Genomic DNA, 15,067 nt, shown 5'->3' on the forward strand with positions numbered 1-15,067 from the left:
TCCCCCGCGGGAAGAACGGGCGCCTCCCCCCTCCCCGCGGGAAGAACGGGCGCCTCCTCTCCCCCCCCCGCGGGAAGAACGGGCGCCTCCCCCCTCCCCGCGGGAAGAACGGGCGCCTCAGGCTGACTGCAGAATTCTCTGTGCCTGAAGCACTTTCACACAGGTAGGAAGATGGTTTATTTAATCTTTTCTTTGCTTATAAATGTTTATTCAGGTTGGATTTATTTGTATAATATTTGTAGAAGTATAAATAAGGATTTATTGTAGAATTTAATGAGTTCCCTTCCCCCCCCCACCTCGTTCTGGACGCCTAATTTGTAACCTGCGCCTGATTTTTTTATGTGTAGAACAGGTTTTTTCAGTTCTACAAAAATCTTCACTTGCTCCATTCTACTTTAGTTTGAAATCAGGCATCAGTGACCAGACACGCCCCCTTTTGAAGAAAAAATTCTGTTCCAAAGTAGAACTGTTCTACCTGACTAGAACTGCAGAAAAAAAAATGTGGAGAATTGTGATTTCTAAGATAGTCCGTTCTCCACCAGTTGCTCCTAAAAATCAGGCGCAAATCATGTGGAAACTTGGGCCCTTTGTGTGTAGATATGTTTCCAAACTTCATTCCTGATTTTTATATCAGAATACACCTTGGGACGTTTTACTACCTTAAAGGCACTATATAAATACAAGTAGTTGTTGTTTTTGTTGCTGAAAGGCCTGGCTCGAGCTTTTAGACTATGTCCCCAATCCAAAAATCCCCAACGAGCAGAAATAGTTTCTCTCTATCTATCCTATCCATTCCCCTTAATATCTTGAAAACTTTGATGAGGAGAAAACAACTTGAACCCCCATCCCCCGCCAACACCAGGACAGGCTCCCTGGCTATCCAGACCTCGTGGCCTCCAGAGCACTGCAATGTTTACTCCGATGGAATTTCTTATGGATGTGATGGTGATAGTGATAGTGAAGTGTTGGGAAATCAGGGTTCTGGGCTCTTGAATCAGAGAATGGTTACAGCATGGAAGGAGGCCATTCGGCCCGTCGAGCCCATGCCTGCTCTCAAGAGTACCTCAGGTAGCCCCACTCCCCCGGGACCCCTTGCAAGGAATGTACACAATAACTTTCATTTCGATTATGTGGCTGGTATTATATTGAAGCCAGATAACCTGGCTATAGACAGAGCTAAGCAATCGCACAATGGATCCAATCAAAGCTCTGCAATCCTGTCACATCCAGTCGTGAATAGTGGTGGGCAAGTAAACAAACTAATGGGAGGAGGAGGCTCCATGAATATCCCCATACACAATGATGGCGGAGCCCAGCACACAAGTGCAAAAGACAAGGCTGAAGCATTTGCAACCATCTTCAGCCAGAAGTGCTGAGTGGATGATCTACATCGGCCTCCTCCTTAGGTCTCCACCATCACGAAAGTCAGTCTGCACAGTGCTATCAAGCGACACTTACTCACCAATAACCTGCTCACCGATGCTCAGTTTGGGTTCCACCAGGACCACTTGGTTCCAGACCACATTACAGCCGTGGCCCAATCATGGACACGAGAGCTGAATTCCAAAGGTGAGGTGAGAGTGACTGGCCTTGACATCAAGGCAGAATTTGACAGAGTGTGGCATCAAGGAGCCCTAGTAAAATTGAAGTCAATGAGAATCAGGGAGAAAATTCTCCACTGGCTGGAGTCAAACCTAGTATAAAGGACGATGGTTGTTGGAGGTCAATCATCACAGCCCCAGGACATCGCTGTAGGAGTTCCTCAGGGCAGTGTCCTAGACCCAACCATCTTCAGCTGCTTCATCAATAACCTTCCCTCCATCATAAGGTCAGAAGTGGGGATGTTCGCTGATGACTGCAGTGTTCAGAGCCATTCACAACTCCTCAGATAATGGAGCAGTCCATGCCCGCATGCAGTACGACCAGGATGACATTCAGGCTTGGACTGATAAGTACAAGTAACATTCGCGCCACACAAGCGCCAGGCAATGACTATCTCCAACAAGCGAGAGTCTAACCACCGCCCCTTAACATTCAGCAGCATTACCATCACCGAATCGCCCACCATCAACATCCTGTGGATCACCATTAACCATAACCTTAACTGGACGAGCCACATAAATACTATGGTAACAAGAGCGGGTCAGAGGCTGGGTATTCTGCGGCGAGTGTCCCATCGCCTGACTCCCCAAAGCCTTTCCACCATCTACAAGGCACAAGTCAGGAGTGTGATAGAATACTCTCCACTTGCCTGGATGAGTGTAGCTCAAACAACACTCAAGAAGCTCGACACCATCCAAGACAAAGCAGCCCGCTTGATTAGCACCACAATCTACCACCTTAAACATTCACTCCCTTCCACCACCGGCGCACCGTGGATGCAGTGTGTACCATCTACAAGATGCACTGCAGCAACTCGCCAAGGCTTCTTTGATAGCACCTCCCAAACTTGCGATCTCTACCACCTAGAAGGACAAGGGCAGCAGGCACATGGGAACACCTTCACCTCCAAGTTCCCCTCAAAGTCGCACACCATCCGGATTTGGAAATATATTGGTGTTGCTTCATTGTCGCTGGGTCAAAATTCTGGAACTCCCACCCTAACAGCACTGTGGGAGCACCTTCACCACACAGACTGCAGTGGCTCACCACCACCTTCTCGAGGGCAATTAGGATCGGGCAATAAAAGCCGGCCTCTCCAGCGACGCCCACCTCCTGTGAATAAATGTTAAAAATCTACTGAATGCATCCTGTCTATCTCGGTGGCTCCTAGTTTAACATTTTGATGAGGACAATCCATCAATACTGGCATTTCAGCCTCTCTAAACTATAGTCCAAGCCTCCATTTCTTGGGCTCTCCCTCAAAAATTCCACCTGAACGTATTCCATTAGTCTGTCAGAAGGTACTAGAAGTGACTGCTCACAACCGGCCTCGTGGTATGGAGCAGAGTTTGAAACACGTTTAGCAACAAAAACATTGGAAAGGTAAGTTGTGTTGGATCAGAATGTTGAAGGGGTAGGGCCACAATATTTCCCCGTATTTCCTGATGGTCACGCTAAATGGTGAGATTTTAAAGGGGTGTGGGAACAGAGCCTTGGGGGTATACGTACACAAGTGTTTGTAGGTGGCAGGACAAGTTGAAAAGGCTGCTAAAAAGGCATAGAGAGGCATAGAGTACAAAATCAAGGAAGCTATGCTAAAGTATGGTTTATAAAACACTGGTTAGGCCTCAACTGGAGCGGTGTGGCCAATTCTGAGCACCGCACTTTAGGGAGGATGTCAAGGCCTAGGAGAGGGTGCAGAGGAGATTCACTAGAATGGCACCGGGAATGAGGGACTTCAGTTACGTGGAGAGACTTGAGAAGCTGGGGTTGTTCTCCTTAGAGCAGAGAAGGTTGAGGTGAGAGTTAGTAGAGGTGTTCAAAATCTTGAAAGGTTCTGATACAGTAAATAAAGAGAAACTGCTTCCAGTGTCAGGAGGGTTGGGTAAGCAGAGACCACAGATTTAAGGTAATTGGCAAAAGAACCAGAGGCGACATGAGGAAAAAAGATTTTCGCAGTGTGTTATGATGATCTGGAATGCAGTGCCTGAAAAGGGCGGTGGAAACAGATTCAATAATAACTTTCAAAAGAGAACTGAATAAATACTTGAAGGAGGAAAATTTGCATCAGGTGGTTTCATGGGTTCATTACGGACTCGAGCACACAATCTAGGCTGACACACCAGTGCAGTGCAGTACTGAGGGAGTGCCGCACTGTCGGAGGGGCAGTACTGAGGGAGTGCCGCACTGTCGGAGGGGCAGTACTGAGGGAATGCTGCAGTGTCGGAGGGGCAGTGCTAAGGGAACGCTGCATTGTAGGACTGAGGGAGTGCCGCACTGACGGAGACTGCACTGTCAAAAGGGCAGTACTGAGGGAGCGTCGCACTGTTGGAGGGGCAGGACTGAGGGAGAGCGTCGTACTATCGGAGGGGCATTACTGAGGGAGTGCAGCACTGTAGTTCTGATCTGATGTCGGCGGGAACGTAAAAGTGAAAATGGAATTTTAACAAAGGAAAAACATTGGTTTTAAATAAATTCGCTTGATAATTATTTGGAAATTAAAACAAAAGCGTAATTTTCCAGGCACTGATGAAATAAACTTACCCCCTGATTTATATGGTTGAAACACTTGATCAGGTCGCCTCGTTTCCAGCAGCAAGTCGAACATATAAGACGACTTAACTCCACCCAGGAGCAGCCCCACTGGGGTATCCTCCTCTCCCTCGTACGAGCGCTCCAAGTAATCGTGGAACTCGTCATACTTGACCAGGCGGCAGCAGTCAAGTGGGAGCGCCTCTGCTAAATCCATCAGCTTCAAACAGAAAGCACAGAAACAGACGGCGTCACTAACCGTTAATGTATGAATGTCAGCGGTGTAACATAGAATCACAGAAATTCACCACACGGAAGGAGGCCATTTCGGCCCATCGTGTCTGCGCTGGCCAACAAAGAGCTATCCAGCCTAATCCCACTTTCCAGCTCTTGGTCCGTAACCCTGTAGGTTACGGCACTTCAAGTGCTCATCCAAGTACCTTTTAAATGTGGTGAGGGTTTCTGCCTCTACCACCCTTTCAGTCAATGAGCTCCAGATCCCCACCACCCTGTGGGTGAAAATGTTCTCCTTAACTACCCTCTAATCCTTCTATCAATTACTTTAAACCTATGCCTCCTGGTTATGGACATCTCTGCTGAGGGAAATAGGTCCCTCAATTTTATACCTTGATTAAGTCTCCCCTAAGCTTCCTGTGTTCCAAAGAAAACAACCTCAGCCTATCCAATCTTTCATCACAGCTAAAATTCTCCAGTCCTGGCAACATCATCGTAAATCTCCTCTGTACCCTCTAACGTAATACTCGAGCCATCCCAACTGTGACCGAAGTCGGAAATTATAGGGCAAGTTCTTTCAGTAGGAAGGAGTTTGTTTACACTGCATTTAAGAGAAAACAGCTGCTACCTGGTAGGAGATAGGTTGGTTTTCATTCCTGGCTCAAGTCCACATACCTTGTATGCTATCTCCACAGCTTCCTGTAACGTTTTGTCCTTGTGAACCTCCAGTTTGTTCTCCATCATTACTTGCCGCACGGGATGCATGCAGAATAGCTTGATCTGCGATAGGAAACAGTTTTGAATGCCTCATTCTTAAAAGTTACGCAAACGATTTTGAGAATTAGCCCATATTCTAAGTTTGCTTTAATTCTGGAGAATCTCAGCTCAGTGTCGTCCAATAGAAATAGCTGAGCAACCACAGGTGAGGCTGCTGTGTCACCGTTTTAGCCACATGCAGTCATTTTAGTAAATAAACCCTCACAATATTCTTCACACACGTATATTTACTGAAACATCCTTCATGCCATTCAGTAACCAAGGAAGTAAACTTCTCCATTTCTCTCTCCTCAAATCTACCTCTTTGAACCAAACTTTTGGTCACCTGTCCTGATATCTTCTGATGCGGTTCGATGTCAAATTTTGTTTGAAATCGCCTTGGGGGTGTGAAGTGCCTTGGGACATTTTACTACGATAAAGGCGCTATATAAATATAGCTTGTAGTGGTTATTGTAAAGCACTCAACGACCAAAAAACCCTCTGCTTTTCATTTGACCAACAAACGCACAGAAAGTGCACATGGCCCATGACATGTCTCTCACTAATCAATGCAATTAGCCACATGTGGCCGACGACTCACGTATTGGACAGTGCTGCATTAGAAACATGGAAATATTCAATGGCTCCACTCATTCTAGTTTGCCACAATCGCAAGCGGCAAAATATAAGTGCTGTTTCAGTCTCAAAATTTAAATTTTGCAACATTATTAAATCACCATTTCCTTTTTTTTTTAAACTTATGGTTCGTTGCAATTCAAGCCGAATGTAAAATGAATCTGAATTCACTAATAGTGGTACTGCATGGATTTTCTCCCTGAACCTGCTCGCTTCAGTATCTGCTTAAAACACTCTGATTCACACTTCACCCTTTTCACACAGTTTTTACTTATAATCTTCCTATTTAGGTCCCCTTGTGCTGCACAACAATCACTAGCTGAGGGGGTGACCAGGGCACCTAATTCCCAGGTCTCTGCCCTCTTCACCCAGACAGGATCAAGATTAATGAGCACCATGAGGGGAGAGGGAGGGGAAGAGCTTAACCTCAACTGACACTTTCACAATAACTTGTATTTATATAGCGCCCTTAACGTAGTGAAATGTCCCAAGGTGCTTCACAGGAATATTATGCGATAAAAATTTGACACCAAGCTGCATAAATGGAAATTAGCGCAGGTGACAAGATAGGTTTTAAGGAGCGTCTTGAATGAGGAAAGAGAGGGAGAGGTGGAGAGGTTTAGGGAGGGAGTTCCAGAGCTTAGGGACCAGGCAGCTGAAGGCACGGCCACCAATGTGGTTGAGCGATTATAATCAGGGATGCTCAAGAGGGCAGAATTAGAGGAGTGCAGACATTTCGGGGCTGGAGGAGATTACAGAGATAGGGAGGGGTGAGGCCATGGAGAGATTTGAAAATAAGGATGAGAATTTTGAAATTGAGTCGCTGCTTAACCGTGAGCCAATGTCGGTCAGTGAGCACAGGGCTGATGGGTGAGCGGGACTTGGTGCGAATTAGGACATGGGTAACATCTGAGCAGTTCAGAGATTGAAGAATCACAGCTTTACACTTCATTTTGTTGTTCTAATTGTTGATTTTTCTAGGTTGTACAACCAACCACTTAGTTCATTAATCTTTTTTAAAAGTTTTTAAATCCAGTTAATGGATCGTTCATTGAAACCAAGAGGACAATGTGCCAACATTCCTTTTAAGCTGTGCGGCCGGGCGGCGCTCCCGGGATCCCGAGCAGCCGCCTTTACAATGCAAAAAACGCGTATGTGCAGTATGTTGAACGGCCCACGCAGATCCTTAAAGGGGCCGCGCGGTGCCAAAGAGAACTAGAGGGAACACTGCAGCGTGCCTACGCGTGACTCCAGTCCCACAATCATCAAAGTTTGACTATTAACTGTCCATGTAATGGCCTAGCAAGCCACTCAGTTCTATCAAATCGAGGGCAACTAGGGATGGGCAATAAATGCCAGCCTTGCTAGCACAATTGCAGAGAACAATTTTTTTTTAAATCAGTTACAAATTCTAGAACAAGGTGAAAGCTTCCAGGAGGCAAGGCGCACAATTCACAGTTAAATGTTTTACAGACGTCAGGGAATGTGTGGAAACGGATAGCGTGGAAACATTTAAACGACAATCGGATTCATTTTGCAGGATATCAGGAGATGGCGAGGGGGGGGGGGGGGGAAGAGGATTTATTTTTCTGGCTGACAGAGTACGAATCTGTCCCTCCTCCAGCCCTACAACCCTCCGAGATCTCTGCGCTCCTCCAATTTCGGCCTCTTGAGCATTCCCGATTTTCATTGCTCCACCACTGGCCCCAAGCTCTGGAATTCCCTCCCTGAACCTCTGCCACTCTCTCTCTTCCTTTAAGATGCTCCTTAAAATCTACCTTTTCAACCAAGCTTTTGGTCACCTGCCCTAATATCTCTGTGGCTCAATGGCAACTTTTGATTGTTAACGCTCCTGTGAAGCGCCTTGGGACTTTTTACATTAAAGGCATTATTATAAATGCAAGTTGTTGTTGTATTTAACTTTGCTTACACAGCCCGAACCACACCAACATGCCTGAATAACTACGCACTTAAATGGCTTGGTACTATTTTTTACGCTCAAAGAACTAGCCATTCCTTCAACGTTTAAAACTGCACAATGTGATACGCAACGTTGCCGTTAATCTTTTTTTTGGCCCATTCAAACACTGCGCGTGCACTGTTTTTCTCATTGAAAAGCCAGCGAGCCAGCTGCACGGGAAGCCCAGAGAGCTGCACAGCTGCAACATTGGCGACATGTCTTTATTTTGAACTAAAGGGGATGTTAAATTTGGGCCCAACTATGCCTCATACCTTGCACGTATTACGTTCAATTTCCCGCTGCCTTTTCTCTTGTTCTTCAGTTTCTTTCTCTTTCTGGACCAGATGTTTGATGTGCTCAGGAAATTCATGGACCTCCAAGAACTCTATCAATGAAGAAAAATTATGCTCTATACCTCAAAAGAAGGACAGCCAGCCAAATATCTTAAGGTGCTTTTCTTAGCTCTCAGTTCCACATTATGGGTCATTACGCAGGAACAATTTACGTCTTGAAATCGAGTTAATGAATCGCTCACTGAAACCCATGCATGGTGGAGCAGCAGGAAGATGTAGAGACGGAAGGATAAAGTACAATTCCCAGGAGGATAATGGGATGACCATCTTTGACCAAGCTCTTTTGAAGTGTAGTCACGGTCGTAATGTAGGAAACGTACAGCAAGCTCCCACAAACAGCAATGAGATAGTGATCAGATAATCTGTGTTTTTAGCGATGTTAGCCGAGGGATAAATATCGACCCCAGGATATTGCCGCTGCTCTTCTTCGAAATAGTGCCATGGGATCGTTTACGTCCACCTGACAAGGCAGACGAGGGCCTCGGTTTAACGTCTTATCCGAAAGAGATCCCTTCAGGCATATAGATGTGCAGGTTGGCCAACATATTAGGATCAAGGTTCCCTCTAAGCTGCATGGCCACACAGTTCCCTGCTGGTCCCATGCAGCTGGGACTGGCTTTCCCCAAGTTACATTTCATACATGCATGAAACTGCACCCAAAAATAATTAGGGGGAACATGGGTTCGGATGTCCCATAATGCAGGTGTTCATTCTGACAGGTTGACGAGTGAATGACATGATGAAAATGCCATGGGATCGTGCTATCCTGATTTAGGACAGCACGAATGTTGGTGGCTGAATGCAGGCAGACAATACAACCCTCATACAAACCAAATGAGATGATCATATCAAACTGTTAAAGAATTTATCTTGTTGCAAACAACATAAAAACAACACGGACCCTGCAGTAAAACTTTCAAACGCAGTTGAAATAACCTCAACTCACTTGCATTTCTTGTAGATTCCTTTTGTCTGTAAATTAACATATAGGCGTTGGTGGAACTGGCGAGAGAGAAAGTTCAGTTGTTAACCACATGAACTCCGTCACAGCCTTTTTCTTACCTATGAATTTGCCGCATTAGCTACTATTTCGTTTTCCAGTTCCATTCACCTACGAAATGAATATATACTCATTTGGGTGTACGGTAGCATAATGTTGCTGGACCAGTAAACCAGAGACCTGGGTTAATGATCGAGACACGAGTTCAAATCTGGGGCTAGATAATTTAAATTCAATTAATTTGTTAAATCTGGAATAAAAAGCTAGCATCAGTAAAGGTGACCATGAAACTGCCAGATTGTTGTTAAAAACCCATCCGGTTCATTAATGTCCTTTCGGGAAGGAAATCTGCCATCCTTACCCAGTTTGGCCTATACGTGACTCCAGACCTATAGCAATGTGGTCGACCCTTCACTGCCCTCTGACCCAGTTGCATCAAAACTGCAATTCACCACATGGACTGCGGCGGTTCAAGAGGGTAGCTCACCCCCACCTTCTCAAGGGCAATTAGGAATGGGCAATAAATGCTGGACTTGCCAGCAACGCCCTCAACCTGTGAATGAATAAAAATGCCTGCCAGCTCTAAAACACTCATATGTATTTTGGATTCCTTACAATTGGCATTTGAAGGGCTTCACCTTGTAGACAAGAAATTGAAAGAGAGGATTGCCATGAAGTAGTTGCACTGCTCAGCAAACTTTCAGACTTGTGGTTTTTATGCAAAAAGAGGCAGAAATTACAACACATGGCTATTGGAATATTGCTAAAATACCAGGTAACTAAACTGGAATTTGACTTGTCCAGTCCTCACTAACATGTGGCCTGCTCATTGATTTCATCGCAGCTACTCGTGTCGCCTCTGCTTCTGTCTGCCAATCACCTTAAATCCTCTGGTTACTGACCCTTCCACCACTGGAAACAATTTCTCCTTATTTAATCTATCTAAACCCCTCATGATTTTGAACACCTCCATTAAATCTCCCCTTAACCTTCTCTGCTCCAAGGAAAGCAATCCCAGCTTCTCCAGTCTATCTGCTGAAGTCTCTCACCCCGGATACCATTCTGGTAAAGCTCCTTACATAAGAACATAAGAAATAGGAGGAGTGGGCCATACAGCCCCTCGAGCCTGCTCCGCCATTTAATACGATCATGGCTGATCCGATCATGGACTCAGGTTCATTTCCCTGCCCGCTCCCCATAACCACTTATCCCCTTATTGGTTAAGAAACTGTCTATCTCTGTCTTAAATTTATTCAATGTCCTGGCTTCCACAGCTTTCTGAGGCAGCAAATTCCACAGATTTACAACCCTCAGAAAAGAAATTCCTCCTCATCTCAGTTTTAAATGGGCGGCCCCTTATTCTAAGATTATGCCCCCTAGTTCTAGTCTCCCCTATCAGTGGAAATAACCTCTTTGCAGCCACCTCGTCAAGCCCCCTCATAATCTTATACGTTTCGATAAGATCACCTCTCATTCTTTTGAACTCCAATGAGTAAAGGCCTAACCTACTCAACCTTTCCTCATTAGTCAACTCCCCTTATCCCCAGAATCAACCTAGTGAAGCTTCTCTGAACTGCCTCCAAAGCAAGTATATTCTTTCATAAATATGGAAAACAAAACTGCACGCGGTATTCCAGGTGTGGCCTTACCAATATCCTGTATAACTGTAGCAAGACTTTCCTGCTTTTATACTCCATCCCCTTTGCAATAAAAGCCAAGATTCCATTGGCCTTCCTGATCACTTGCTGTACCTGCATACTAACCTTGTGTTTCATGCACAAGTACCCCCAGGTCCCGCTGTACTGCAGCATTTCGCAATTTTTCTCCATTTAAATAACTTGCTCTGATTTTTTTCTGCCGTGCATGACCTCGCACGTTCCAACATTATACTCCATCTGCCAAATTTTTGCCCACTCACTTAGCCTGTCTATATTCTTTTGCAGATTTTGTGTGCCCTCCTCACATATTGCTTTTCCTCCCATCTTTGTATAGTCAGCAAACTCGGCTACATTACACTTGTTCCCTTCATCCAAGTCGTTAATATAGACTGTAAATAGTTGGGGTCCCAGTATTGATCCCTGCGGCACCCCACTTGTTACTGATTGCCAACCCGAGAATGAACCACTTATCCCGACTCTCTGTTTTCTGTTAGTTAGCCAATCCTCTATCCATGCTAATATATTACCCCCAACCCAGTGAACTTTTATCTTGTGCAGTAACCTTTTATGTGACACCTTGTCAAATGCCTTCTGGAAGTCCAAATACACCACATCCACTGGTTCCCTTTTATCCACCCTGTTTGTTACATCCTCAAAGAATTCCAGCAAATTTGTCAAACATGATGTCCTTTTCATAAATCCATGCTGGCTCTGCATGACTGAATTATGCTTTTCTAAATGTTCTGCTACTGTTTCTTTAATAATGGACTCCAACATTTTCCCAACCACGATGTTAGGCTAACTGGTCTATAGTTTCCTGCTTTTTGTTTGCCTCCTTTTTTTAAAAATAGGGGCGTTACATTTGCTGTTTTGCAATCTGCTGGGACCTCCCCAGAATCCAGGGAATTTTGGTAAATTACAACCAATGCATCCACTATCCTTGCCGCTACTTCTCTTCACACCCTAGGATGCAAGCCATCAGATCGAGGGGATTTATCTGCCTTTAGTCCCATTACCTTAGTGAGTACCACCTCCTTAGTGATTGTGATTGCGTTAAGTTCCTCCCCCCACATAGTCCCTTGACTAGCCACTGTTGGGATATTGTTTGTGTCCTCTACCGTAAAGACTGATACAAAATATTTGTTCAGAGTTTCTGCCATCCCCATAACTAATTCCCCAGTCTCGTCCTCTAAGGGACCAACATTTACATTAGCCACTCTTCCTTTTTATATACCTATAGAAACTCTTGCTATCTTGTTTTGATATTTCGTGCTCGTTTACTTTCATAGTCTATCTTCCCTTTCTTAATCATTTTTTGTGTCATTCTTTGCTGGCTTTTAAAAGCTTCCCAATCTTCTGTCCTCCCACTAGTTTTGGCCACTTTGTATGCCCTCGTTTTTAAATTGGATACCATCCTTTATTTCTTTAGTTAGCCACGGATGGCTATCTTTTCTTTTACACCATTTTCTCCTCACTGGAATATATTTTTCTTGAGTTGTGAAATATCTCCTTAAATGTACACCACTGTTCATCAACCGTCCTACACTTTAATCTATTTTCCCAGTCCACTTTAGCCAACTCTGCCCTCAAACCTTCAGTCTCCTTTATTTAAGCTTAGTACGCTGGTTTGAGATCCAACTTTATCACCCTCCATCTGAATTTGAAATTCAACCATGCAATGGTCACTCATTCCAAGGGGATCCTTTACTAGGAGATTGTTTATTAATCCTGTCTTCATTACAGAGGACCAGATCCAAGATAGCCCACCCTCTGGTTGGTTCCGTTACATACTGCTCAAGGAACCCGTCCCTTATGCACTCTATAAACTCTTCCTCAAGGCTACCCTGACCAATTTGATTTGTCCAATCAATATGGAGGTTAAAATCACCCATGATTATTGCTGTTCCCTTTTTACAAGCCCCCACTATTTCCTGATTTATGCTCCGACCAACAGAGTTGCTACTGTTAGGGGACCTATAGACTATGCCCAACAGTGACTTTTATCTCTTATTATTCCTCATCTCCACCCAAACTGTTTCAACATCCTGATCATTTGAGCCAATATAGTTTCTCACTATTGCAGTGATTCCATCCTTTATCAATAGAGCTACCCCACCTCCTTTTCCTTTCTGTCTGTCCTTCCAGATTGTCAAATACCCCTGAACATTTAATTCCCAGTCCTGGTCACCTTGCAACCAAGTCTCTGTAATGGCTATCAGATCATGCCCATTTGTACCTATTTGTGCCATCAACTCATCTATTTTGTTACAAATGCTAAGTACATTTAGACAGTGCCTTTAAATTTGTTTTTTTTAAAACCTTTTTTTCTCTCTCCTTCAAACTCACTTGCTTTATTTTTGCTTTCTAATTCCAGCTTTACTCCCCTCCCTACTGAATCTATTTTCAGGTTCCCATCCCCCTGCCAAGCTAGTTTAAACTCTCCCCAACAGCACTAGCAAACCCTCCAGCAACGATATTGGTCCTGGCTCTGTTGAGGTGCAACACGTCCAGCTTGTGCAGGTCCCACCTTCCCCAGAAGCAGTCCCAATGCCTTAGGAAACTAAAGCCCTCCTGCATGCACCATCTCTCCAGCCACGTATTCATTTGCTCTATCCTCCTATTTCTGTACTCACTAGCTCGTGGCACTGGGAGTAATCCGGAGATTACTACCTTTGAGGTCCTGCTTTTTAAATCTCTCTCCTAGGTCCTTAAACTCTGCCTGCAGGATCTCATCCCTCTTTCTACTTATGTCATTGGTCCCGATAGGACCATGACCTCTGGCTGTTCACCCTCTCCCCCCAATTCTGCCCTGCAGCCACTCAGTGACATCCTTGACCCTGGCACCAGGGAGGCAACATACCATCCTGGAGTCACATCTCCGGCCGCAGAAACGCCACTTGACATCCTTTGTGAAGTGTGGTGCCCAGAATTCAACACAATACTCCAGCGGAGGCCAAACTAGTGTTTTATAACCTCCTTGTTTTTGTACTCTATGCCTCTATTAATAGAGCCCAGGATCCCTTACGCTTTTTTTAAAAAAACAGCCTTCCCAACTTGTCCTGGCACCTTCAAACATTTGTGTACATCCACCCCCAAGTCTCTCTGATCCATGTTAAGTGGATAATAGTGGATGCATTGGTGATCATTTTCCAACAGTTTATCGACTCTGGATCAGTTCCTATGGACTGGAGGGTAGCTAATATAACACCACTTTTTAAAAAGGGAGGGAGTGCGAAAGCGGGTAATTATAGACAGGTTAGCCTAACATCAGTAGTGGGGAAAATGTTGGAATCAATTATTAAAGATGAAATAGCAGCGCATTTGGAAAGCAGTGACAGGATCGGTCCAAGTCAGCATGGATTTATGAAAGGGAAATCATGCTTGACAAATCTAGAATTTTGAGGATGTAACTGGTAGAGTGGACAAGGGAGAACCAGTGGATGTGGTGTATTTGGACTTTCAAAAGGCTTTTGACAAGGTCCCACACAAGAGATCGGTGTGCAAAATTAAAGCACATGGTATTGGGGGTAATGTACTGACGTGGATAGAGAACTGGTTGGCAGACAGGAAGCAGAGAATCGGGATAAATGGGTCCTTTTCAGAATGGCAGGCAGTGACTAGTGGGGTGCTACAGGGATCAGTGCTGGGACCCCAGCTATTTACAATATACATTAATGATTTAGATCAAGGAATTGAGTGTAATATCTCCAAGTTTGCAGATGACACTAAGCTGGGTAGCGGTGTGAGCTGTGAGGAGGATGCTAAGAGGCTGCAGGGTGACTTGGACAGGTTAGGTGAGTGGGCAAACGCATGGCAGATGCAGTATAATGTAGATAAATGTGAGGTTATCCACTTTGGTGGCAAAAACACGAAGGCAGAATATCTGAATGGCAGCAGATTAGGAAAAGGGGAGGTGCAACGAGATCTGGGTGTCATGGTACATCAGTCATTGAAAGCTGGCATGCAGGTACAGCAGGCGGTGAAGGCGGCAAATAGTATGTTGGCCTTCATAGCAAGGGGATTTGAGTATAGGAGCAGGGAGGTCTTACTGCAGTTGTACAGGGCCTTAGTGGGGCCTCACCTGGAATATTGTGTTCAGTTTTGGTCTCCTAATCTGAGGAAGGACGTTCTTGCTATTGAGGCAGTGCAGCGAAGGTTCACCAGACTGATTTCCGAGATGGCAGGACTGACATATGAGGAGCGACTGGATCCACTGGGCCTGTATTGACTGGAGTTTAGAAGGATGAGAGGGGATCTCATAGAAACATATAAAATTCTGACAGGACTGGACAGGTTAGATGCAGGAAGAATGTTCCCGATGTTGGAGAAGTCCAGA

At 44.9% G+C, this 15,067-nt stretch overlaps 1 protein-coding gene across 5 annotated transcripts in view; it reads right to left on the minus strand.

Moving 5' to 3' along the window:
• The window catches only part of usp47 (ubiquitin specific peptidase 47), a 196,550-nt gene that overhangs the window by 35,797 nt on the left and 145,686 nt on the right, over window positions 1–15,067 (minus strand). For all 5 annotated transcript variants that reach the window (XM_070899458.1, XM_070899457.1, XM_070899456.1 and 2 more), the window contains 4 exons: window positions 9,020–9,075; window positions 7,993–8,105; window positions 5,044–5,148; window positions 4,147–4,354 (listed from right to left, as the gene is read on the minus strand). In XM_070899458.1, the coding sequence (XP_070755559.1) occupies window positions 4,147–4,354; window positions 5,044–5,148; window positions 7,993–8,105; window positions 9,020–9,075 (482 nt within the window). The remainder of the gene's footprint in view (window positions 1–4,146; window positions 4,355–5,043; window positions 5,149–7,992; window positions 8,106–9,019; window positions 9,076–15,067) is intronic.

Source organism: Pristiophorus japonicus, chromosome 14, assembly GCF_044704955.1.
Source record: "Pristiophorus japonicus isolate sPriJap1 chromosome 14, sPriJap1.hap1, whole genome shotgun sequence".
In the NCBI taxonomy this organism is placed as follows: Eukaryota; Metazoa; Chordata; class Chondrichthyes; family Pristiophoridae; genus Pristiophorus; species Pristiophorus japonicus.